This window comes from Delphinus delphis, chromosome 16 (assembly GCF_949987515.2).
Source record: "Delphinus delphis chromosome 16, mDelDel1.2, whole genome shotgun sequence".
Lineage (NCBI taxonomy): Eukaryota > Metazoa > Chordata > Mammalia > Artiodactyla > Delphinidae > Delphinus > Delphinus delphis.
The window spans coordinates 63887271-63915137 of record NC_082698.1 but is presented as its reverse complement, the minus strand read 5'-3'; the positions used below and the strand labels follow the sequence as shown (position 1 = coordinate 63915137).

At 38.1% G+C, this 27867-nt stretch overlaps 1 protein-coding gene across 2 annotated transcripts; it reads left to right on the top strand.

Moving 5' to 3' along the window:
• Positions 1–26637, top strand: SIRT1 (sirtuin 1). Of its 2 annotated transcripts, XM_060034905.1 has the most exons (9): positions 1–425; positions 1764–1880; positions 2960–3201; positions 4492–4644; positions 15831–15978; positions 16674–16753; positions 17580–17766; positions 19649–20212; positions 23266–26637. In XM_060034905.1, exons 1-9 carry the CDS (start codon positions 53–55, stop codon positions 23592–23594), a joined length of 2193 nt encoding a protein of 730 aa, XP_059890888.1. In that variant the 5' UTR covers positions 1–52; the 3' UTR covers positions 23595–26637. The 2 variants fall into 2 exon arrangements, with proteins under 2 accessions (XP_059890888.1, XP_059890889.1); XM_060034906.1 differs by lacking the exons at positions 1–425; positions 1764–1880; positions 2960–3201; positions 4492–4644 and adding an exon at positions 13943–15324 and having other exon boundaries at positions 23266–26636.
• Positions 26638–27867: the final 1230 nt, after the last annotated feature.

Below are 27867 nucleotides of genomic sequence, written 5' to 3'. Positions count from 1 at the left end.
TCGAGCGGGAGGAGAGGAGGCGAGGGAGGAGGGCCAGAGAGGCAGTTGAAAGATGGCGGACGAGGCGGCGCTCGCCTTTCAGCCCGGCGGCTCCCCCTCGGCAGTGACGGCTGAGAGGGAGGCCCCGTCGCCTCCTACCGGGGAGCCGCTCCGCAAGAGGCCGCGGAGAGACGGCCCCGGCGTCGGGCGGAGCCCGGGCGAGCCCGGCGGGGCGGCCCCCGAGCGTGAGCTGCCGGCGGCGGCCAGCGGCTGCCCGGCGGCGGCGCTGCGGCGGGAGGCCCAGGCGGCGGCGGCCGGAGACGGAGACAATGGGCCGGGCTTACAGGGCCTATCCCGGGAGGCGCCGCCGGCCGACGACTTCTACGACGACGACGACGACGAGGGCGAGGAGGAGGAAGAGGCGGCGGCGGCTATTGGGTACCGAGGTGCGCAGGGCGCGGGCGGGCCGGGACTGCGCATCCCCCCACCTCCTCCCGGGGCCCCTCCTGGGGTGGGGGAGTGTCGGGCGGGCTGGGGGCTCGGGGCTGGCTCTGCGGCGTCCCCCTCTCCACTAGGGCCCCTCTTAGCTGCGCGCCTCCGGGGCTGCGGGCCCGGCTGCCGGAGCGGCCCGGGGACTCACTCCCTCCCTCGCTCTCTCCCCTCCCTCCTCCCTCGGTCGGCGGCCCGCCCCAGTGGCCTCGCGCTTTGCGCAGCCGCGGGGCGAGCTAGCCTCGCAGCTGGTTTAAAAAAAAGTTTCTCTCCCCTCCTACTCTTTTAACGTATTGCTTTTGTTAAATGTCTTGCTTCTCCGCCCACCCCCCAGCCCCGCACACTTAAACATGAAACTTTTTGACTGTCCCTTGCACCAACCTTTTGCAGTTGCTTTTGCAAACTGACACCTGTGCAATTTGTGTGTGTGTGGTTTTTTTTTTTTTGGAGGGCCTTTATTTTTAAACTTGTTTTAAATTTTAAAGAGTGTAGTTGCTTCTAAAGACGTTACCCCTCTGTGGTGCAACTAATAGTGGGCATAGGAGAGTAATAGTAGTTTTAGAGTACTTTGAGTAGTATTTTTTCTCTAATCGTGTTCTTAGATTAAATATCTTCTTGTGTGTGTATATGTAACCCTGAAACACGAATTGACATTTTTCTGGCATAGTAAAGCAGATGTGATAGTTGTATATGTCTTGTCATCCTTGAGTGTTTCAGAGTTTCTATCCGGATAGATGTGCGTCTTTATTAGTATTTGTATCAAGAAATCCAGTCAGTGGGCCATTTGATCATATCAAAAGGCAACAATGTGTGCATTAGGGATTGGATTAGAGAAACAACCCCTGTTTTCAAGATACATAGTTTAATAAGGGAAACGAATAATGCAAAGGTATTTTTGTATGTTTAGTGTTATATGAGAGAAGTGCAAGTTGCCATGGTAATATTAGCACGACTTTTTTGGGTAAATTTTTATTTGATAAGTTTTATGAACTATTATTTGTGATCGATAAATTCAGTCTAACTAGGTTACTACTTTTTGTATTTTGATTAAGTAGACATAATTTTTTTCTAGATTTTGATGAACTGAAACTTAGATTCCGAGCAGAATCCCTAAAGATGAGGATATACTGTTCCTGTGAATGGTGCAGATTGATCCAGTAGGCATTCTTTACACAGGCACTATGAATGTTAAGTGTTTTATTCATTGAAAATTGTTGCATCATAATTATAGATCTTCATAATTTTAGATGCAGATTGTTTCAGAAACCTTGAGTTACTTTTGGTTTCTTTTGCAGATAACCTTCTGTTTGGTGATGAAATCATCACCAACGGTTTCCATTCGTGTGAAAGTGATGAGGATGATAGAGCCTCACATGCGAGTTCTAGTGACTGGACTCCAAGACCACGGATAGGTATGGTTTCACAGTTTAAGAGCTATCTTTTTCAGTATTCTCTTTTTATGTCAACAAAAAATATATTTCTCTGTCCCCTTGTAGCCTGGTGATGAGGTTCTTAGGTGTTTGATGAGATTTAATATCATCCTGGTTTTAGGGAAAGTCTAGTGCTTTGTACTGTTTTTGTTTTAAAATAATCTATGTAACTTTTTTATTGCTGGTTTCCTGTACTAGAATATAAGTCCCATGGGGGCAGGGATTTCTGACTGATTTGTAGACTGTTTTGTCAGTGCCTAGAAAAGTGCCTGGCACATAGTTTATCCTCAGTAAATATTTATTAAGCATTTTGATGAAATGAGAAATATTTTGAAGTAGAGCACAGTATCAGATTTTTATACCAAGTAGTAACATGACCATCTCAAAATGTTCTTTCTCTTAATGTGCTGGGTTTTTTCAAAAATGCCTTGACTGCTTAAACATAGTAATGATTAGTTCATTTTTAGTGTTTATATTTACTGTATTTTTGGTTTTCTCAAGCTAGGAACTGATCTAAGAAATTTCAGGGTAAAGAATTAAAGCTCAGAACATCAGCATTGTATGTATCATTTTGGGACACTGGTTAAGATTAACTTGAAGATTGTTACTGGAAAAATTTTAAAGATAGTAAAGTATAAGATTTCCTTTTCTTTTTTCTTTATGTCTTTAATGGTAAATAGTGTGGGCTTTCGGGACTGGTAAGATCTTTCCTGTGTTGATTTGTAGAACCCTTTTGTACATACTTCTGTCATGTTTATGTTGTATTTTTCTAGATTTTAACCATAGAAATTTAATTCTAGTAGTTAATTAGTTTGACTCTTAAAATACATACTTGGTATTTTATAGCTCTAGGGGCAGGCTCAACTCCTGATCTCTCCCTAATAATCTCTTCGGGATATAGCGTTAGATCTGAAGATGCTGTGAATGAAACACCTTTATAGTGCATATTTTTACTCTGCAAAACAGTGTTAAGCATTGCTAATTTCTTACTTCAAAAAATAAATGAGATTTTCAATTACTTGGAAGTGGATCTGATCTAGTTCTTTTCCCTCTTGATATAGGTCCATATACTTTTGTTCAGCAACATCTCATGATTGGCACAGATCCTCGAACGATTCTTAAAGATTTACTACCAGAAACAATTCCTCCACCTGAATTGGATGATATGACACTGTGGCAGATTGTTATTAATATCCTTTCGGAACCACCAAAAAGGAAAAAAAGAAAAGATATTAATACAATTGAAGATGCTGTGAAATTACTGCAAGAGTGCAAAAAAATAATAGTTCTAACTGGAGCTGGGGTATGTAAGATGTATAAAACACTAGTATGGGAGGTGGTGTATGTTTTTTCTTAAGCCTTGCCCAATTCAGAAACATTTTTCTGGTGTAGAATTTATCCTTATATGATGATGGGCATTTGTGTTTGAAACTGCTAAAAAGTGAGTGCAGGAGCAATTACTAAATTGGTTCAGTTTTTTAAAAACCTCTCGATAACCTTAAAAAAGATTCACGTCTGTTTACTGGCACAGTAGGTAAGTGGAATTAAGGCAAGATTTTTACCTACATTATACCACAACTTCTAAGGAGATGCAGGGAATTCTGCTTGCATTAAAGTGTGTCAGGGTCTGACAGAAATTGGTTATTTGTTTGACCTTCATGGGGAAACCGGGAGCCTAATATGTGTTGGCAAGTAATGCAGTGTTGGAAAGGTAACAGATTCCTGCCTCTCCTCCATTTTAAATTAAGGTGATGTGATTGTGGTGGGTTGAGATTTTTCATTTGTTCCACTTTAGGTCTCAAACAACTAGTTACTTAGGCTATTTCATATTGTGTGTTGAATGCAGAATATGTTACATGGTAGCGACCAGGACAGCTGTTGGAGAAAAATCAGTCCTGCTTTCTAACCTTTTGGTTAAGGGAGGGTGTTATTTAATCTTAAATGATCATAAAGAATAGTTGCACTTTGCTCCCCGATGTGATTTAGGCAAGTTTGTTTTGCTCTGAGGCTAAAGTGGAGTAAATGCTGACAAAATTGTGAAACAAAAGGATAACTTCTGAAGTCCCTATTTGTAATGTCAAGGTTTATTTGTAGAAAAAGCATAGTGTTTAAATCTATTCTTAAAAATTGAAATATTGTACAACATAGTTTTTTAAGGAAAATAAAGAAATTTAGCGTTCTTGAAGTAGTAGCACTCTAACCCAGAAGAAGGATTTCTTTGGAAATAGTTCACTGTGATAGAAATTCTTGCCTGCTTTCTAGTTAAAATAATTTGGAATGGTTTACTTCGTTCTCAATCAAGTTGGTATTGTTTTAATTTGTTGGTTAAATGCTTATAAAGGTTTAAAGTTAGCCTGACTTAAAATTCTTTACCCCATTATGAATGGAATATGTGATGGATTTAATTATACTGGTTTTCTGAGTGTTTTATTTCTATTAGAAGTTAAAGTAGGGCATTATCTCCATTCCCCAAAAGAAGTTTCAAACTAAAAATATTTTTCAGCTCTTCCCTAATTGTGTGATAAGAGGACTAATAATTATTAAGGTAGCAGTAGAAGATTTAATTGTACAAATTATGCCATGCGTATTTCAGGTTTCTGTTTCTTGTGGAATACCTGACTTCAGGTCAAGAGATGGTATTTATGCTCGCCTTGCAGTAGACTTTCCAGACCTTCCAGATCCTCAAGCAATGTTTGACATTGAATATTTCAGAAAAGATCCAAGACCATTCTTCAAGTTTGCAAAGGTACTACAAACTCTTCTAGTTGTTTCTTTGACCTTCTCTCATGAAAAATTGTTTTAAATGGCAGTCTAGTAAATTGACTATTAGTACTGTGGTGGAGTAAAATCATTGAAATAAAGTCATTTTAGTCAGAATTCCCTTCTTCCCAGAAGGGACTGTCATTTGCTTTTCTTCATTTTAGGATTGAGCTTATTTTCAAAGAAGAGGCTATTGCATATTTTTCAAATTTGCACTTCAGTAATGGCCTTTACATTGTCCAGGCTTTTTTAGAGGTTAGTAGATCATATAAAAGTAACATCAGTGTTTTGATTTTGAATATTTTTTATGAATCATAAAGATTATAACATCTGCCTTTGGTATGTTTTTTTTTTTGCGGTACGCGGGCCTCTCACTGTTGTGGCCTCTCCCGTTGCGGAGCACAGGCTCCGGACGCACAGGCTCAGTGGCCATGGCTCACTGGGCCCAGCTGCTCCGCGGCATGTGGGATCTTCCTGGACCGGGGCACGAATCCGTGTCCCGAACCCATGTCCCCTGCATTGGCAGGTGGACTCTCAACCACTGCGCCACCAGGGAAGCCCTGGTATGTTTTATAGTAGCTAGGTTTTAACACACGAGGATGTGCCTGAGAAATTTGTGATTAGAGGTGGAGAAGAATCTTAGATTGCATTTGAGTCAAGGTTGATCTGTTATGCTCTAGCGTCTTTAGTGCTCCTCTGTTCAGTTCAGAAGCCATTTGCCACGTGGGGCTGTTGAGTGCATAAGTGTTCTGAGATGTTATGTAAGTGTGGAAGACATACCAGATTTTGGAAACCTAGTATAGAAAACATGCAAAATATAAATTCTATTCTATTATATATATATAAATAATGATTATGTGTGTAAATAATAATACTTTGATATTGGGTTATAAATGAGGAAGATTTCACATTGTTAATGTGGTTACTAGAAAATTTGAATTGTGTATATGATTCATACTATGTTTTTATTTGGCAGCTCTGCTCTGGAGTTTAAAGTTTGATGTTACAGTCTTCCCTTGGTATCTGAGGGGGATTAGTTCCAGGATCCCTCAGATACCAAAATCTGAGGATGCTCAAGTCCCTTATATAAAATGGCATAGTATTTGCATATAATCTGTGCACATCCTCCCTGTATACTTTTTTTTTTAATTTAATTTAATTTTTGGCTGCATCTGGTCTTAGTTGCTGGATCTTCGTTGAGGTGTGAGGGGCTTCTCTAATTGAGGAGCGCGGCTCAGTTGCCCTGCGGCATGTGGAATCTTAGTTCCCTGACCAGGGATTGAATGTCCCCTGCATTGGAAGGTGGATTCTTAACCACTGGACCACCAGGGAAGTTCCCTCCCTGTATACTTTAAATCACCTCTAGATTACTTATAATACCTAGTATAGGCATACCTTGTTTTATTTTGCTTCACTTTATTGCCCTTCACATATTCTGTGGGCCTTTTTTGTTTTTACAAATTTGAGGGATTGTGATCAAGTGAGTCTGTAGGCGCCATTTTTCCAACAGCATTTGCTCACTTTGTGTCTCTGTGCCACATTTTGGTCATTCACAGTATTTCAGACTTTTTCATTATTTGTTACTGTGATCTGGGATCAGTGATCTTCGTTATTGCTGAGGACTTAGATGATGATTAGCATTTTTTAGCAATAAAGTATTTTTAATTAAGGTATGTACTTTTTTTGGAGACATACTGCTATTGCATACTTAATAGATTACCATATAGTATAAAAATAACTTTATATGTACAGGGAAACCAAAAAATTCATTTCACTGACTTTACTGGGATAATTCACTTTATTGCTTTGGTCTGGAACCAAACTCATGATGTCTCAGAGGTATGCTTATATGATGTTAATAGTCGCTGGTGCAGCAAATACAAGTCTTGGCTTTTGGAACTTTCTGGAATTCTTTTTCTCTGAATATTTTCAGTCTACAGTTGGTTGAATCCAAGGATGTGGAACCTGCAAATATGGAGGGATAACTATGCATTATACCATACCCAAGAAATTTTATCTTTTTTATTTAAAAAAAAAGATTTATTTATTTATTTGGGTGTGCCGGGTCTGTAGTTGCTGCGCGCGGGATCTTGTAGTTGCGGCACGCGGTATCTTATAGTTGCGGCATGCAGGCTCTGGTTTCCTGACCAGGGATCGAACCCAGGTCCCCTGCATTGGGAGCGTGGAGTCTTTAGCTTTTGGACCACCTGGGAAGTCCCAAGAAATTTTACTTTAGATGTCTTTTTTCTATAGTTTAGCTTTATGGAAAGAAACTGTAAAATTGTTGTTGCTAAACTTTAGTATATTTGAAAGGGTCTTTTGTATTAGTGATTATTTTTTAATGAGCATAGAAGTGAAGTGGACCTGAATTTCCATTAAGGGATAACCTCAGCTACTTTCAAATCATGTGGTCTATTTATATACCTATAAGAAGAACTCTGCCAATTCAGAATACATGGTACTAGCTTAGATTGATGGACTGTCTAAAGAAATAATTTTGTTTTGTGCAAGTGTGCTTATAAATGGGAATTAGAGTAAAATGGGGAAATTACATTAGATTTTCTTGGATATGATTTACTTGCTAGAACTGAAAACTAAATTTGAAAATTTTGTAGGCTACTAAGAAATTTGAATCTTTCCAGTAATCAACTTGAAACTTATAAAAAATTTGGAACTTCATGTATCAGCGGTGATGATGGCCATCTATATCTAGCCTTTAGAACAGACAGCTGGTTCACACTAAATTGAACAAATAATGTAGAGTATCTCTTTTCCTTTGTTACAAGAATATGAATTCATGAAGATTCACTGTTTTTAACATACTGGTGCTAGGGGTTCTACTGCATGACTTTGAACACCAATGAAATATCACTTAGTTACTGGTTTCTTGAATTGGACCTAGGACACTGGCTCTAGTTATCAGAAATTAACAATTTTTTTTTTTCTGGCCGCGCTGCATGACATGTGGGATCTTAGTTCCCAGACCAGGGATTGAACCTGTTCCTCCTGCAGTCTGCAGTGGCAGTGCAGAGTCCTAACCACTGGACTCCCAGGGAATTCCCCAGAAATTAGCACTTTAAGAAAGGCATCAAGTAACTAGAATTTACTTTGATCTTGCATCTGATTATAAGAGCTTGATTCACTAGTGCATTTATGTAATGCTCACAAGGTTTTTGTTGTAAATTCTTTGTTCTGAGAGGAAACAAAAAACATGCTCAAACTAACTTTTCAGCTTTTTCCCCATCACTTCAGTGTATACTAAATTGCCTGACACTTGGGGAAAATGCGGTAACTGAGAATACAAGGTGAGAAATGCAAGGTGAGAAAGATTGTAACCTTAGTTGTCTAAGGCATATAATGGGTATTCAGTTTTAGCTTAAACTGGTTTTGACATGTAAGAATCTATAGAAGCAATTAAGAATTATTCTTACAAAGACAAATTATAAAAATACACATAATAGAAATCTAGACAGTGCTTAAGAGAAAATAAAATATCTGAATTGGAGTAAAAATGGCACAGTGTTAATGTGTTACAGTGTACAGATTTCATAGTACCTAGGAGAAGAAAAAGTTGGAGGGGCAGCATGTTTCGCTTCTCTATGAAAGTTTAAGTTATGGTAGGAGCTAAATAAATAATCTTTATAACTACCACTCATATAGGATTGTTGTACTTCAATTCTTACATTAGGAACTGCCAAAAGGAAAGTACCTAGTTGGTGAAATAGCACTTAAATAGTAATAGGTAAGAGAGACTGAGTTAATTTGGGTCTAAAAATGAACAGGAAAAAGCTGAAGGACAAATAAGTAAGGACAAAGAATAAAGGATAGTATTTAAAAATGAAGGATGGGGAGAGTATGTAAATATTGTAATATTTTACTGGATTCCAAAAAGAATACATGAGTAAAATAGTCATAACCTAAAGTTTTCTTCCAGTGTCTGTACTAAGGAGAAAGTTAATTAAAAGATGGTTACTTTGCTAGTTATGAGAGAAAATGAATTTTTTTTAATTGAAGTGTAGTTGATTTACAATGTTGTGTTAGTTTCAGGTATACAGCACAGTGATTCAGTTACACATATATATGTATCCATTCTTTGAATTCTTCTCCTTATAGGTTATTATAAAATATTGAGTATAGTTTCCTGTGCTATACAGTAGGTCCTCATTGGTTATCTATTTTATATATATATATATATAGGAGTGTGTATATGTTAATCCCAAACTCCTGATTTATCCCCCCTCCCCTTTCCCCTTTGGTAACCATAAGTTTTTTCCTATGTCTGTGGGTCTATTTCTGTTTTGTAAATAAGTTCATTTGCATCTCTTTTTTTTAAATATAAGTGATATATTTGTCATTGTCTGGCTTACTTCACTTAGTATGATAATCTCTAGGTCCATCTATGTTGCCGCAAATGGCATTATTTCATTCTTTTTTATGGCTGAGTAATATTCCACTGTACATATTTACCACATCTTTATCCAGTCATCTGTTGATGGACATTTAGGTTGCTTCCATATTTTGGCTGTTGTAAGTAGTGCTGCAATGAACATTGGGGTTGCATGTGTCTTTTTGAAGTATAGGTTTCTCTGGATAAATGCCCAGTAGTGGGATTGCAGGATCATATGGTAGCTCTATTTTTAGTTTTTTAAGGAACCTCCATACTGTTCTCCATAGTGGCTGTACCAATTTACATTCCCACCAATAGTGTAGGAGGGTTCCTTTTGAGAGAAAATAAATTTAATAGAAAGCCATGAAAACAGGAAATATTGTGAATTTAGGCATTTTGGAAGGAAAGTTTCTACAGATGTATCAAGCCATTGATTGTATATAACTGAGAAGAAGCAGATTTCATCTAGACTGGAAACTCAAAAGTAACGGAGAGGTGTGTGAAAGAGGTAACTGGTTCATTAGAGCAGTTTCTCAACCTGTTGACTCTGGGATGGATAATTCTTTGCTGTGAGTAGCGGTTCTGTGCACTGTAGGATATTTAGCAGCAACCAATGGCCTCCTCCCTTTAAATGCCATTAGCCCCCCACCCCAGTCTTGACAATCAAAAATGTGTCAAGATGTTGCCAAATGTCTCCTGCAAAATTGCTCCCTGTTTGAGCACCAGCATGTTAAGTGCGCCTAGCTTTAGTACCACTTTGAATTCTTCTACACAAGAACAATTAAGGCCAACATTAAAGCTATATATATTCTTGTTCTGAACTGTTGTCCTCTTGCATAATAAGGGTTTAAATTGATAATGAGGTTGTCATGGTCCTGAGGAGTCTAAATTCACTGGTGCTGATAAAAATGAGTGGTTTAAGAGTCAGTGAAGGTGAAACTGAGGTTGTATGAAATAACTTTTTTTTTTAAAGGACTGTGTTCAGAGAGTGTAGTTGCTCGCCCATATTGAATACAGTGAATGTTCTTTCCCTTAAAGTGATAAAATTCAAGAAAAAGTAGAGGGAGAAATATGAACTTCCAAAAACATATATTTATTCAGTAAATTGTCACTTTATTGATAATGTGCAGATATACCAGATTATGTAGTTATAAAGCTAAGAAATCTCAAAACCAGCTCATTACTTAAAAATCAAAAAAAGCACACACCCCCACCCCCAAAAAAGGCCACAGTCCCATTCACTTGAAGACAGTATGTTAATACTGACTTGTGTAGGTGGATTACATATAAGTGTAGAGTATTATATTTGGGTGCATATTATAAAGATGGGGTCTTTTACCTACTGCTTTGGATTTGTAGTATTTCTGTTTAATAAACTTTCAGATGCTTGAATACTTGATAACGGTCATAGTGTTCATCAAGTGGTCTACTGTAACTAATCCTGCAAGTGTTCCTTTTGGATGTTTCCTGTTTTCTGTTATTAAAAAGGTATTGCTCTGATTGTCCTTTCTGGTATGTTTATAATGTTCTTAGGATAAATTTCTGAAAGCAAAACTGCTAAGGGTCCTGATTTGTTTTACCTTATTGCTGCCTGGAAAGCAGGCAGCAATATATACTCCCATCAGAAGTATAATATATACTCCCATCAGAAGTGTAGAAGTGTACGAGAAAACTGATTTAGCATGCCCAAGCCCTCTCCCCCACAAAAAAAGCCTCCCGTGATACGTTATTAGTATTAAAGTATTTTTTAGAAAGTGTGTGTGTGTGTTGGTGTGTATGTTGTGTATATGGTTTTTAAAAGGAATTCAAACAGTACACAACAAACGATAGTTGGCCTCTCCCTTCAGTCTTCCCTACCTCTAATCTCTTTCTCAAAGGTTACCATGGTAAAATGTTTCATTGGGTTTCCTTCTAGGAAAAAAAAAAAAAAAAATGAGTAAAACTGTTTGTGTATGTGTAGGGGGGAGAGGTATTGTAAGTTTCTAATAATTCTTTAAAAATGATTACCAACAGAATCACATACCCTTTTCTCTACAGTGCTTTTTTCCCATTTAATATCCGCGGAAGTAGTTTCATGGCGGCACTTAGATATACCTCATTTTAAAGAAAAGGCTGCATAGTACTGTTTGATAGTTGTACCCCAATATATATAATCAGTCTCCTGTTAGTGGATATCTAGAGTTGTTATTAAGGCAGTTAAAACTATCAGTGTAATAAATAAAAAATTAGCATGTTCTCATTAGTATTCAGTTTTTGTTTACTAGTGTAGATGACTGCTTCTTACTACTTGCCATGTGTATATCTTTGAGTTGCCTGTCTGTTCTTAGCTTTTTTTTTTTTTCTTTTCCACTGAATTGCTTTTCTTTCTCATACTGATTTGTGAGAACATGCGTTTTTTTGGCCGCAACCTGCAGCTTGTGGATCTTAGTTCCCTGACCAGGGATTGATCCCAGGGCATGGTAGTGAAAGCACCAAGTCCTTAACCACAGGACTGCCAGGGAATTCCCGAGAACATGTGTGGGTTTTTTTGGTTTTTGTTTTTTTATTTATTTGGTTGCGCCTGGTCTTAGTTGCCGCAGGTGGGCTCCTCAGTTGTGGCTCACCAGCTCCTTAGTTGTGGCATGTGAGCTCTTAGCTGCAGCATGCATGTGGGATCTAGTTCCCTGACCAGGGATCAAACTAGGGCCCCCTGCATTGGGAGCACGGAGTCTTAACCACCAGCCAGCCACCAGGGAAGTCCCCAAGAACATGTATTCTTGAAGAGTGTTTTTACATTAGAGGGTGATTGGAATTCCAGGCTCCACTAATCCCATGAAGGATGTGCAATGTGAAATATACTTACTAGATTCGTTTTAGTGGACTGATTTGCAGTACCTAATAGAAATGGTATTTAGCCTAAAAGAAAAATAGGAAACATGAGGTTGAGGGATCAGAAATTGCATAGTGGTTAAGAGCTGCACTTCGGCATCAAAACTGGGTTTGAATGATAGTTCTGCTACTTGCTAGCTCTTGTGACTTTTGGCGTTACTTCTGTGATTTGGTTTTTTCATCTGCAAGATGGGGGATACATGTCTACAGGAGGGTCAGCAGACCTTTTCCTGTAAAGGGCCAGGTAGCAAATGTAACCTGCTTTGTGGACCACATGGGAACTCTGTCATACTGTGTTCTTTTCCTTTACAGTCCTTGAAAATGTAAAAACCCAGTCCTCAGCCCAGTCTACAGCATTATTATAAAGTGCTCCTGTTATGCCTGTTACTTACATTAAGTAGTAATGAATGCTTGACTAATTGAAATTCTCTTGTGTTAGATTAGTACAGGGGCCGGCAAATTACAGCCTCAGTCCAAATGTGGCCCACTGCTTTTTGTACAGCTTTGAACTAAAATTTTTAAATGGATGGGGAAAAAAATCAAAAGAATAATACTTCACATCATATGAACATTATATGAAATTCTAATATCGGTGATTGTAAATAAAGTTCCACTGGAACACAGCTATGCTCATTCATTGGCCTATTGCCTGTGGCTGCAGATATACTACAATAGAAGACTTGAGTGGCTGCCACATAGACCGTAAGGACAGAGACTGAATGGCCCACAAAGTCTTAAATACTTGCCAACTGGTGTCCCAGTGTGGAAAAAGTTTGCTGAAGCTTGAGTTCCTTGGGGAAGTCACATGTTTAACAGGAAAAAAAGTAGTTAAATTTGTCAGGTGACTTAACTTTAATTTGCAAGTATTGAATAGGTAAGATTTTTAGTAGTCTATGGTTTAGTGGAATGAATGAAACAAGACCAGGGATTATGAGGATTTTCCTTACCAGGATCAATTAGTTTCACTTATTTTTTGACAGCATGGAGAATGTAAATTCTAGTTTCTTAACAGCTCTACCTACTTACTACCTAGCAAATAGTGGCATCTCAAACTTTGATGAGTCCTTTTAGTTTTGAGGGGCTGCAGTTAACACCCCTGCTTTTGACTGGAATCTCATTCATATTGCTAGAAATTTTAAGAAGCAAGCAAGCAAGCAGAGAGCATCTCTGGAGAAAAACCATTATTTCTACATGAAAGCTTACTGGGGCAGATAGTTCTAAGCTTTAGTTTTGGTCACATTGGTTGCCTATGGCCAATTACTGGATTGTTCGCATGTTTCTGGACACTGCTGTGAAAGCAGCCTGTCATTTTAATAGTATTTGAGCCGTTGGTCCCAGCTGTGCTTCCACTCTATTCTAAATGGATCCCTGTGGCAATAATAATGGTCCAGCCCACATGATTGGTTCCTTAATGGGCCTTAAGGAGGTTCAGATTTGGGATGGCCTGTCTTGCTTAGAACTAAAGTGTCACAGTTTCAACTTGAAGAATTAATCTATATTTTATCTGAAAGTTGTATCTCCAGTCAATTAGTTTTTAGCAAACTTTCCTTGTTAAGTAAGAGCCTGATTTAGGAGTAGTTCTATTAAAAAACAGTCATTTCAGAGTAAATTTTTTCCCATTATTTCAGATTATATCCCTTAGTTGGAACACAGTATTAAATCTAATGATTCAGACATGGTCCACTACATATTTGAAAGAAAAGAGACAAAGTTAAGTTTCAAATCATCATAAAATGTAGGCTTATAAGATGAAACAAACCCTTCATAAATTATTCCCAACTACAGGAATTGATTGGTAAATTTAAGGACTAAATTTCCCTGAACTGATACATGAAGGGAAACTAGAGTGTAGAGCTGAATCTAGTGTCCCACAGGTTTTTGTTCTTCTTACCCTCTTTTTTTTTTTTTTTTTTTTTTTTTTGCTGTACGCGGGCCTCTCACTGTTTTGGCCTCTCCCGCTGCGGAGCACAGGCTCCAGACGCGCAGGCTCAGCGGCCATGGCTCAAGGGCCCAGCCGCTCCGCGGCACGTGGGATCCTCCCGGACCGAGGCACGAACCCGTGTCCCCTGCATCGGCAGGCGGACTCAACCACTGCGCCACCAGGGAAGCCCACCCTCCCCTTTTGAAAAGGGTGGGGATAAGGCACACAAAAGTTCATTCCGGGAGGATGGAGTCCTGGTACTCTGCCCAGCCTTGTTCTGGAGGTAGTCAGCCATTTGTTCTTGCGCTGCTTTTGGCATGCTATTAGCACTTTCCTTACTACTTTAGATCCTATTTTATCTGTTGCCTAGAATATTACAATATTTGTTAAAATACTCTTTAACAGCTGTTTCCAGAGGGGAGGTTTGCAAGGTGCTGGTGTTTAATCCTCTAAATGTATTAGAACAGAGCAACCTGGGAAGAAAACAGTGATTAATAGAGAGCACAACCTAATGGTCCAAAACGTAATGTGGCTTTCAGTTTTCTATAAACATTAGCTTTAATAAACTCTTCACTTGTTACTTCTTTCTATATGCATTCTCTTTCTTAAATTACAAAGTTCATGAACTTTATGATAAAAATTTGAGAGGCAAAATTTTTGGGTTTTATATAACATTTTCAGCAGCATATGGACATGGATGTGATAGTCTTATATAATGAGATTTGCATATTATTTTTACTTAAAAGGTATCCCAGTAGTTTTTTCTAAACTTGAAATATTAAGTAGTTTAGAAGTAGTCATCTAGAATCTTAACTGTCAGACTTTTTTGTATAATGTCAGAAGTGAAGTCCCCTACCCCCCCATCCCCATTTTATAGATTGTTTGTATCCCTCCTGACTTGATGTTTAAATTAATGTATCTGTATACTTTGCATATACTTCCCATTTTTGCTTAATAACAAAACAAAAACAAAGCTATACACAGTGGTGACTAGCTTGATTTTTTTTCACATATGTCATGGGCCATCTTCCAGGTCAGTGTATCGAGACCTCCTTCATTCGTTTTAATGGCTGCATACTCCACTATTACTGATGTACCCTATTTCTCTGACCAGTCCTCTGTTGATGGACATACGGTTGTATCTTGTTTTTTTGCTAGCATTGTAATAGGTTAGAGGCTGTAATGAATGGTAAGGAAGTAGGCAGAACTGCTACTTCAAAGAAAAAAGAGAAGAAACTTCCTTTGCCATAGTCACTTACTAAATGAAGTTTAATGAAAACACTGTCAAAAGTTGAGAGGACCAAAATTGATACTTTTTCTCTGATCTTTTTGCCATGTGTATATCTGAATTCTTTGTTTTTAAAGAAGAAACAGCATTGAAGCATTATTTGGGGGGAAAAACACACACACAAAATCCAGCAACTCAGCATTCATGAGCAACTCTATACTATACCAGTATGTGCCTGTGCAGTGGAAGGAAAACAATTTTGGTAAGGAATTAAAACTTCAGCTTTAAACTTCCAACAGGTTGATATTTATAATAAATGATGAATCAAGAAATTTTTTAATATTATGTTGACAGTGCCTTTTTTAGTTTTAAAAAAGAAGTCACCATATCTTTGATATCTTTAATTTCAATTTAAACTTTTTCCCTTTTTCCTTACAAAAAAAAAATCATTTGCAGCCAACAAAAATTAGATATATATTAAGGTATGTATTTCTTCTGACTTTTATTAAAATATCAATTAGCATTTATAAGAGATGTTTGTGGGTCGACTTTATCCTTTTCAAGAGGCCATGTTCACTAATTGCTGAGTTTTACACATATGACAGCAACAATCCTTTCATAAGTGTGTGTGGCATCCATCTAGATGCTTTGAGATGCTCATGTATTGTTTTTTAATTATCATTGGTAGTTTTGTTTTTTTGTTGTTGTTAAACCTGTGATATTTGTTAACACTTACATAATCTTTTTTCTGCTTTTTGCGTTATCTAGGAAATATATCCTGGACAATTCCAACCATCTCTTTGTCACAAATTCATAGCCTTGTCAGATAAGGAAGGAAAACTACTTCGCAACTATACTCAGAACATAGATACACTGGAACAGGTTGCAGGAATCCAAAGGATAATTCAGTGTCATGGTTAGTAAACTTCAGGATTGCTTTTTCTGTTACATATTAGTTAGTTTTGTAGGAAAAGTTAGGATTAGAAAAAAGGCTGCCATCCAGGAATGGAGATTAAGCCTTATTGTTGAATCATGTTATCTGATCAATTGTAGATAAATGAAGGAAAGTAGATTGCAAAAATATGAAACCAGAAATATTGGCCTTGACACTTAATTGTACAAAATGTCAGATATTAATGTGCTTTTGGATTTCAAAAGATGCAGCAATTATGTAACATTAAATTCTTTTAAATAACCTTTTTTTATTACAAAAGTAGTATTAGCTATGGATGAAAAAAATATGGCATCTTTAGGAAACCAAAGGAACTGCTGAGTAGTTCAGATGTAGGCTTCAGAAATTTGAAGACTAAATCTAAAACAAGTGTGAACAGACCATTTTCTTATGTATCTAAACTGTTTTTGAAACACAGCTGTTAAGCTAAGGTAATACAGTTGTAAACTTCCAAGTCTGCAGTTTTAGTCCTGGAGGAGTTGGTATATTTTATTAAAAGAGTAGCTTTAGGAAGCATCATTATATCAGCATCTCTCTCATGGAGTCTCTTAAAAATTTTAAAGTCGCTAGCTTTTTTGTTGTCAAGCTTACATTATAACTGTTATTTAAGAAATGGAAAAATTTCTTTAATAAAGCATATATTTGTTGGTTGTTTTTAGGTTCCTTTGCAACAGCATCTTGCCTGATTTGTAAATACAAAGTTGACTGTGAAGCTGTACGAGGAGATATTTTTAATCAGGTAATTTATCACCCATATCTTAGGAACTGTGCATGTCTCTGATCTGTTTCTTTTACCTCAGTCCTTTTTTTCTGGAAGTATTTATGTGGTACAGAAACATCCAGGAAAACAAATGTTAGGAATTTGTTTGGGAATTCCAGAGAAATACACAAAAACCTTTCAAAACCTTAAGTTAAAAACATTGCTACATAATCTCTTGATTGATGAAGTTGACTACCTAATATATAAGCCTAAAATAAAAACCCAGATCATTAAGTGTGGTGTTACTTAACATTAGTTTTTCTCCTTACTCTCCCTTTTTAAAAGTGCCTGTCAGATTCATTTTGTAAAAAATATTTCATGTACGCTCATTGACCAAAAAATACAGGAAAATATGGCAGAGAATAAAAACCATCCAGAAATAAATTCTGTATGCTTAGTTGCATATATAGTTAATCATATAATTATGAGAAGATAGCATATTAAAATGGAATCGTATTTTACAAACTTTTTTTAAAAGTTAAGTCTCACCTGTGTACATATATACACATGCTGCTTTTTCCTCTTAATATATAATGGACTCTTGAATATCAAATGTAGGTCTATACAGATATAATAGCAGCATACACAGATAATAGCGAAATTGTATTTCATTGTATGTTAATAAACTTAACGGGTCATTGATAGTTGATGTTTAGGTTTTATCCAGTTTTCCCTGCTATTTATCCACAGCTTTTCTGTTTTCTTTGATAATTTTGAAATGATTTCTTGGGAAGTGTGGAAATGTTGACTCTAACTCGGGCTTGCCCTTCTCTTTCCTACCTCAACTAAAATCTGGAACATGCAGGTGGTTCCTCGATGTCCTAGGTGCCCAGCTGATGAACCACTTGCTATCATGAAACCAGAGATTGTCTTTTTTGGTGAAAATTTACCAGAACAGTTTCATAGAGCCATGAAGTATGACAAAGATGAAGTTGATCTTCTCATTGTTATTGGGTCTTCCCTGAAAGTAAGACCAGTAGCACTAATTCCGAGTAAGTGGGTGATGATTTTTTTTAGAGAACCATTTCTATATATTTTGCCATGGGTTGTGGGTCTGTAGAGTAGACCTCAATGATATTATGCTGTTTTTTGTTCAAGAGTGGTGAAGAGCCGGACTTTTTTTTTTTTTTTTGGCTGCGTTGGGTCTTCGTTGCTGCACGTGGGCTTTCTCTAGTTGCGGTGAGCGGGGGCTACTCTTCATTGCTGTGCGCAGGCTTCTCATTGTGGTGGCTTCTCTTGTTGCGGAGCATTGGCTCTAGGAGCACAGGCTCAGTAGTTGTGGCACACGGGCTTAGTTGCTCCGCGGCACGTGGGATCTTCCCAGACCAGGGCTCGAACCCATGTCCCCTGCATTGGCAGGCGGATTCTTAACACTGTGCCACCAGGGAAGCCCCCAAACTTTAATTTTTTTAGGTGACAATATTCTTGCTCAGGAAGATTGGTTGGTTAATCTGACATTTCAGTGGGGCAAGAGGGCTTTCAAAACAGAAGTAATAACAAGGGGAAACAGTTCAACTTAAACTTTTCAGTGGAATGTGCTTTAATGTGGCAGGAGTTAGCATGAGCTAATTTTACATATACTGAGGAAACATATTAAAAATAATCTGTATTTTTAGTCTTAATTTGAGTAATCTTTGAAATGTAATTGATTTTTGGTCCAGTAAGTTCAGATGTATAGCTTGATAGATGTGTAACGTACTCATGTAAGATAGAATTTGGGGGCTCACAATGATTGGTTTGTTTTTGTAAGAATAACAATCATGCCTTGTCAATCATTGTATGTGGATCAGCTCTACCCACAAGGGTGTTCATGTGTATAAAAATGCTCAAAAAACAATTTAAGTCCCTATTATTCTCAGGAATATTTCTTTAATCCATGCTCCCATACTACCTTTTTTCTCCCTCTAATGAGCAAGCAAGGGGGACTAATTTAGTAGCATCATTTGTGCCATAAAAGTGAGGGAAGGAGGAGAGGAGAGTATATCAAACCCTTAACTGGAGAATTAAAATTGGACCCCCATACCAGCAAACAGAGCAAAGTGCTGGAAGAAACAGAGTTAAACTCTCCAATTCTGCATCTTTTTCCTAGCCCACATGTAGTGGCTTTAGCAGTTTAACTCAGCCTTCCTCAAGTAGCTGTGAAATTCTGTTAAAGTAGATTATAGGACAACTTGTAACTAAAAAAAAAGAAAGAAAATTTAATGTATAATTTGCGTGTTATTTTTTTCTATTTAAATGTGAGGCAGAGAACTTCTTCCAAGTTTCCTGTGGGGTACTAAAACGTGTTGGTGATAGGCAAAGGTACTTTTTAAAAAATGTAAGACATTGGTACATATAGTGGAGAACAGACTGGTATGAATTTTCACATATCAGAAGCCATTTTAGTAGAATAACTATTACCTATACTGTGCCAAGAACTCTTCTCTGCATATTAACTCAGTGCTCACTGCAGGCTTGTGGAGAAGTACTGTTATTACCCCATTATACAGACAAGGAAATTGAATACAGAATAAAAAGTGAGGCGATTACCCAGAGGTAACCAGGTGACAGGAGCAGAACCTGAAATTTTGCTGCCCATCTGTTTACTTGATAGTTTGATGGTATGTAATAGCTTGGTTGAATACTAGAGTTGGGTGTCTTCTTTGGTATTGGGAACATGTTAGATTTTTTTTTTTTTTTGGCCATGCCTCACGTCTTACAGGATCTTGGTTCCCTGACCAGGGATAGAACCCTGGCCGTGGCAATGAAAGCGCAGAGTCCTAACCAATGGACTGCCAGGGAATTGTTAGATTTTTACATAGTGCATTTCTTTTGGTTTTATTAGTGTACCTCCCTTCCTTTCTCTAATTCTTACTTTTTTCACCCTATTCTTAGGTTCCATACCCCATGAAGTGCCTCAGATATTAATTAATAGGGAACCTTTGCCTCACCTGCATTTTGATGTAGAGCTTCTTGGAGACTGTGATGTCATTATTAATGAATTGTGTCACAGGTTAGGTGGTGAATACGCCAAACTTTGCTGCAACCCTGTAAAGCTTTCAGAAATTACTGAAAAACCTCCACGAACACAAAAAGAATTGGCTCACTTGTCAGAGTTGCCACCCACACCGCTCAATATTTCAGAAGGCTCAAGTTCACCAGAAGGAACCTCACCAGCAGATTCTTCAGTGATTGTCACTCTTTTAGACCAAGAAACAAAGAGTAATGTTGATGATCCAGATGCGTCTGAATCAAAAAACTGTGTCGAAGAAAAATTACAGGAAGTACAGACTTCTGCTAGGAGCATTGAAAGTGTTAATGAACAGTTGGAGAGTCCGGATTTGAAGAATGTTGCCTCCAATACTGGGGAGAAAAATGAAAGAACTTCAGTTGCTGAAACAGTGAGAAAATGCTGGCCAGCTAGACTCGCAAAGGAGCAGATTAGTAAACGGCTTGATGGTAAGAAAGGCTGTTGAAACATTTTGAAGGTTATGAAGGTTATAATTATTCTAAAGAAATATTTGTAAGAAGTGAGTATTTGTAAGAAGTGAGCAATTTTGGCAGGCTAGTTAGGGTAATTTTATGCGGCTAAATGTAATAGTTGAATTGTGTTTAGAGAAAGTGTAAAGTTGAGATTTTAAGCCAGAAAAAGAACGGTATCTTCCGTAATATGGGGGAAAAGTGGTGTGAAAGCATGCTCTGTACCTTGTGTTTCTCTAGGGAATGAGAAGGTAAGCATTTAATTGGGAAATACTGAGTGCTCTGCCATTTTCTGGTGAGAGCTTTAGCTAGTAGAAATGATTGAGATTTGGGTACTTACTGTGGGGCAGTGACTTCACATTTTCTGATTTTAGTATCCTGAGGCAGGAACTATTACTACTCTGGTACAGGTGGGAAACCGAGGACCAAAGAGGTTAAGTACCCCAGGCAAGGTAACGACTAGGGTGTGGAAGAACCAGGTGGATTCTGGGTTCTCTTAACCATTAGGTCGTGTTGTTTCAGATCTAGAAAACAGCTGGTTCTTTACCACTGAGTATCAGAAATACCATCTACCCTGTTTTGACACATGGGAAGTCTTTTTATCAATTAGTTTTTTAAAAAAATAATTAATTTTGGCTGCATTGGGTCTTTGTTGCTGTGCACAGGCTTTCTCTAGTTGCGGCGAGCGGGCTTCTCATTGCGGTGGCTCCTCTTGTTGTGGAGCACGGGCTCTAGGTGCATGGGCTTCAGTAGTTGCAGCACTAGGGCTCGGTAGTTGTGGCGCACGGGCTTAGTTGCTCTGCAGCATGTGGGATCTTCACGGACCAGGGCTCGAACCCGTGTCCCCTGCATTGGCAGGCGGATTCTTAACCTCTGCGACACCAGGGAAGTCCCTATCCATAAGTATTAACATAAGTGAAATCACTTCCTACTTTTTGAAACCACTTGTGACCAAGTATTAATCAAACAGAAACTTGTGCTCTTAGATGCAACAACTTTGTACAGCTTAAAACATTAAGTCCCATTCCACTTACTATACATGGTGAAAACTGACAAATTTGAGACAAATGTATTAAGTGTTGTAATCATTTGCTCTAAATAAATTTTAGTTCAGTTGAATAAGCCTTTGGGCATTTTCCATACAGCAAGTTCTGGAGACACTGATCAAGCTACTGATATTTGTGTATATAATTACAAAAATAGGTGATATTTTAAAAGGTTTATGCTACTTGGAGGGCACTAGGTTATTGAAGGCTTTCTAAAAAACCTAAGTTCTGACTTTGGTCTTGAACTGTAATTAGGGAAAGTCTACGGGGGGAAAACTAGAAAGAGCATAGAAGAATACTTACGCTTTCAAATGTAGCAAGTGTCAGAAGTAGAGATTGATTTAGTCAGGTAAGATAAGTCTCTATCATACACAAAGTCCCCCTAGGCACTGGCAGCATTCTGTGGCTGTCTTTTTGACAGATGGGTCAAACATACAAAACTCTGCCCCAGAAAATTGGTATTATACCTTGGTTTTATTCTACCAATTTAGACCTTTTAAGGTACAGGCTTTGGAATTAGACTGAGTTGTCAGATCTACTTCTCTCTCATAGCATTGTGAGCATTTGAAAAGATAACGGATGTAAAGAGTGTAAAACTTAACATTTTTAGCGGTTAAAACCACACAACAGCTGGACTTTACTCATTTTAGTTTGCCACTGTTTGTTGTGAGGTCGAGGCAGAAAGGGGAGGAAGTTGGAGCATATAGGAAGTCGAGGCTGAAAGGAGGAAGTTGGAGCATATAGGAAGTAAAATGTAAATGTCTTGAGGGTTGCCAAGAGGGCAGAAACAGACAGGTATAGGGTATGTCCACTGAGAAATAGATGATTCAGTTCTTCAGGGGAGGCCAGAGCAGAAAGCATTTGTTTTTTAATATATTTATTTTTTTGGCTGCTCTGCACGGCATGCAGGATCTTAGTTCCCCCAGCAGGGATAGAACCCAGGCCCCCTACATTGAGAGCAGAGTCTTAACTTAACCACTGGACTGCCAGGGAAGTCCCTGAAGTGTTCTTTTTGTAAACATGGCCTAACCTATAGAAAGAAAGGGCAGGGGAGCCATGTGCTGGGACCCTTTAACAGACTGTGAGGGGATGTGATTCAAAGGACATGGCCCTAATTAGAAGCACCAGGTGGGGTTTTCTTTCTCCAGTCACTGAAACACAATGAAATAAGTGGTTTCCATGCTACAACACATAATAGGTGAGAACTGGGTCATGATGGGGTATAAAAAGCTTGAAAGTCATTTTGAAGAGAAACTCACGTACGTTTGGTAGATGTTATGTCACTCCAGATAAACTATGCAGTTAGGCTTTTGTGAATCAGTCTGGGATATGGTTCAATAAATATAACACGGTGCGATAACAGACTTAAGTCAGAAGGTACTTGGTGCTTGTGAACATAAGGGCATAAAATATTCCATCATTAATGTTTAAGGTTCCTACCCATTCACTTACATCAAAATGTAAACAAAAGCAGGGAATACTTCTTACCATCGGAGGTCAAATCTTATACTGCGAATGCTAATTTGGGAGGGTGTTGGGAAAGAAAGCTTAAAAGGCCAGCACTAGATCAGTGCTTCTCACACTTTAACGTGATAGGACTCTTGTAAAAATAGATTCAGAGGGTGGGTGGTGGGCTGGATACTTCATTTCATCTCATCAAATCTGTTCAAAGGGAGTTGCATTGAACGTGGCTGTCTACATTTTTTTCATACTTGCCTCATAGGGTTGTGAAAATTATTTCATATCCAGATGAGGAAATTGAGGCACAGAGATAACTCTCCCAATTTACAAAGTTGATGAGTGGCAGAACTAAGATTTTCATGCAGGACTGCGTCTATAGCTTGTGTTTGAGAAACTACAGTAATAGCCTCTAGTAATGATACTCAGGTAAAAGGCTAGAAGCTACACTTTATTCCAGACAGCCCACTCAGACCAAGTCTTAGAAAACTGGAAATAACCCACTTCTCTCTTATTACTGTATTTCAGGTAATCAATATCTGTTTTTACCACCAAACCGTTATATTTTCCATGGTGCTGAGGTATATTCAGACTCTGAAGATGATGTCTTATCCTCTAGTTCTTGTGGCAGTAACAGTGATAGTGGAACATGCCAGAGTCCGAGTTTAGAAGAACCTATGGAGGATGAAAGTGAGATTGAAGAATTTTACAATGGTTTGGAAGATGATGCTGATGTTAATGAGAGAGCCGGAGGAACTGGATTTGGAGCTGATGGAGGTGATCAAGAGGCAGTTAATGAAGCTACATCTATGAAACAGGAAGCAACATGCATTAACTATCCATCGAACAAATCATAATGTAATATTTGTCCAGGTACAGGAATTGTTCCACCAGCATTAGGATCTTGAGCATGTCAAATTGAATGTTTACTTGTGAACTCAGTAGAGCAAGGACACCAGAAAGGTATATTATTTATAGACTGGTAAAAGTTTTTTTTCCCCATGGGCAATTTTTAACTTACTTATTTCTGTGCTTATACACTCAAACACTAACTCTTTTTTTAAAACAGAAAGGTACCTAAGTATCTTTAATCAGCTGTTGGACAAGACTTTCTTTTAAAGGTTCATTTGTATGATACATCCATATGTATATATAATTTTGTTTTTGCCTAGTGAGGTTCAACATTTTAAAATTTTCAAAAAGCCATTGGAATGTTAAATTAATGTAAAGGGAACAGCTAATCTAGACCAAAGAATGGTATTTTCACACTTTTCTTTGTAACACTGAATGGTTTGAAATCCTCATTCTCTGTTCCGCTAAACTTTTGATTCTTTATTAGCACAATTACCTATTTTCGAACACTGGCATTTTCCAGAACTTATGGCAGCTAACTTTTAAAAATATCTCATGACATGCAATCTGAGTAGAAGGAAGTCAACAACAATATGTGGGAGAGCACTCAGTTGTCTTTGCTTTTTAAAGTGAGACTTGGTGCTAACAGTTTCAGGAATATTGTATTTGTTCAAATGAAGATGGCTTTTGTACTTCCTGTGGACATATAGTAATGTCTATATTGGCTTATAAAACTAACCTAAAAAACAAATAAATGCTTTGGAAATGTTTCAATTGCTTTAGAAACAATAGTGCCTGCCTGGGTCCCCTTAGTTTTGAGAATATTTGCCATTGTTGTTTAAATATACCTATCAATCAATCACAGTGGTAGAGCTTGCATTGATCCTTTCCATAAGTATTAAACTGCCAAGATGTGAATTTTGCAAAGCCTTTATGAATCAATAATAATGGTACTTCAACTGGGGGGGAGAGTGTAGTATTTTGGACCGTTACCTCTCCCCCCGCCCCCCATTAATGAGAGCAGCAGACCCCCTGATTACAGTTTCAAAGCCAGTAAGTACATGTTTCCTGTTGGGAGGATTTGGTGTGTAATAAACACCAAACAACTAGCCTAGTATTATGGAGATGAGCGTGGTGTAACTTGTAATAGCAGAATAGTTAATTAAACTAGTTCTTATAACGTATTTAAAAGCTTAGCCTGCCTTAAAACTAGAGATCAACTTTTTCAGCTGCAGAAGCTTCTAGCCTTTCAAAACAGTTCATACTTTATAAAATTGCACAGTAAGAATTTATTTTGCAGACCTTTCCCCCAACATTGCTTTCAAATAAAGTATTCCTGTGTTGCTTTAGTATTTATTACAGCTTAACAAAAAGGGTTTGAAATATAGCTGTTCTTTAAGCATAAAATACCCAGCTAGGACCGTTACTGCCAGAGAAAAGAATTTTATTGAATGGCCATTTCCCTACCTGAAAGATGTCTCAATCTGAATTTGACTACACTAAAGAATGCAGTATATTTAGTTTGCCATTTGCATGATCTGTGTTTGTGCTATAGATAATATTTTAAATTGAAAAATTTGTTTTAACTTATTTTTACAGTGAAGACTGTTTTCAGCTCTTTTTATATTGTACATAGTCTTTTATGTAATCTACTGGCATATGTTTTGTAGACTGTTTAATGACTGGATATCTTCCTTCAACTTTTGAAATACAAAACCAGTGTTTTATACTTGTACACTGTTTTAAAGTCTATTAAAATTGTCATTTGACTTTTTTCTGTTTAAGGTATAAAATTTTAAAGTTTTGCAGCTTTTGTACAGCTTTGAGGGCTATATTAGATGCTTTCTTCTCATACTACATTTCTTCATTTAATTTTATCTATCAGTCTCACCAGAACAGTACTTTGGCAGTGAAAGTTCTGGTTGTAGCAACTGGTGCATCACCAAACGTTTCAAAACTAATATTTCAACCATTCTAGGCCAGGAGCCTCACGCCCTGCCTTTTCCCCTCCTTTAACCCTGCCTAAGAATAACTAACCTGACGTATTAAGATTTGACAAAGGACCAGCACTTTGAACTCGTGCTGTAATCCTGTGTCCAAACACAAGGAGTGGACAAAAATGACTCTAGATCATATTTGGTATGGACTTTCCTACTATTCAAGAGGGCAGGAACACGCCCCTTACAAAGAGGTAATGAATAAATCTTGACTGGCAGGTTCCTGCTCTCAGGTCGCTTGCCTTCTCCCCAGCAGACTTTTGAAGTGAATCTAAAAACAAGAAAACCCCTCTGCCCCTGTGTATCTTGTTTGCACTAGAAAAATTACCTGTAGAACCCCATCCACAGATGTTATAAAAATAAGAAACAGCGACATCATTCCATATATGCACAAAATGGAAAAAGAAGTCAGGTAGTTCACACCTTAAAAAGGAGGGTAAGTGGTCGTTTTAAGTAATCAAGTACCTGGCAAGACCTGATTTAATTAAAGCCATGTATTCAATGCTGTTTCCACTTCCCTTGGTTAATGCATCATATATTCCACTGGTACAATACCCTAATTAATGGCACATGGTTTAATTAGCATCTGCCTTACAGCATTATTTGATAAGTTTTATTTGAAACAAGTCTCAACTCCTAGACATAATCAAAAAGCTCTTCCGACTCCTTAAAAATGAACAGAGCCAGCCTTGGGATGCTAGCAGAAATGGGGAGAAATGGCCTAATGACTCCTCTTTTTAAGTGCCTCCCAACTGGGATTAAAGATCACTGGGAAATTTCTGAAAGTAACCTGAGCATTTAACAGGCCTAAGGTGGGGCTTGCACATAGTATTAAGAAGTAGCCCCAGGTGATTCAAAAGTATAGTAAGGGTTGAGAAGGGAAAGGAGTTGGGGAGTTCCCTTCTGCATTTAACACTCCATTCCCGGGGGCTGGCCTAACAGGGAAGGTAAGGCAGACTTATATAAAACAAACAATTCCCAATTTATCTCTAGAAGTGTTAGCGGTGTAAGAGTGGGCAGCTACTGAACTATTCAGAAGGGAGAACAAAACTCTATAATAAGGAGTTTGGATGTGGCCCAAGTGCAAAACAGGCTGGGGATTGGGAAGAGGCTGGGAGCAGGGCCACTCGCCCGTGCTTTCAGAGAGCTCACCATATGCGGAGGAAGACTGCCTTCTACATGTTACACTTCATCAAAAGACTTGCTTAAACTAAATGCAGTGAAGATCATCTACAGTGCAAAAAAAAAAAACCAAACCTGTTAGAAATAACCCTAATGAATGGTCCTTATGAGTGGGCCCTATGTGAAGGCTGGAGCTCTTAATTTAGGTCTCTGTTTTGAAAACTACATTCTGGTTTTATTTCATGCCAACTTAAAGGCGTGTCTTGGTTCTACTGCCTTCTCAATCAGTCTGAACAATGGCTATTGGTTAAAATTACTACTGACTTAAAACAGGGGAGCTAAAAACATACAGTTGCTCTTACAAATAGGTCTGTGTGGAGGCCAAGTATTTTCAAAAGTTTAGCCAACTCACTAATCATGGTCCTTATAATTTAATGAACTCAGCATTTGCCTACTTTCTAATCTATAAAGCTCAGTATTTTTGTTGCTTCTTAATAAGCAAATGGCAATTTGAAAAATCTTCAGTGGTATTTTAATTTTCTACCATGAATCTCCCTGCTGTTAATTCTACTGTAGGTCTGCAGCAACAGAAACAGGAAAATATCAGACTTACCCAAATTATGCCTTGTACTGTTGTGTTCCCAGGTAAGATGTCAGGCCCTTGTTAAAATATTTGTTAAACGAACTCCACCTGTATTAATCCAAAGTGGCTGCTACTTCACAGGTGAGCTTCATAGCAAACAGAGGTTACTATAAAAAAAAGCATCTGATACGTAACGTTTAGTTTTTGATGTGAATAATCAATATTCTCAAGGAATGGATGTGCAGAGAAATAGTATAATAACATATATGGAAGAATTTTCATTGGGAAAAATGTACTTTAAGGAAAATTATTAGGGCTTGTATCTATAGAAAGACACCTATGGTCCACCAAAGTTTGTTAAGTTACACTACTTAAAAGTACAGGCATCCATGGGACTTCCCTGATGGCACAGTGGTTAAGAATCCGCCTGCCACGGGTTCAGTCCCTGGTCTGGGAAGATCCCACATGCTGTGGAGCAACTAAGCCCGTGCACCCCAACTACTGAGCCCCCGTGCTGCAACTACTGGAGCCCGGACACCTACAGCCTGTGCTCCACGACAAGAGAAGCCACCGCAG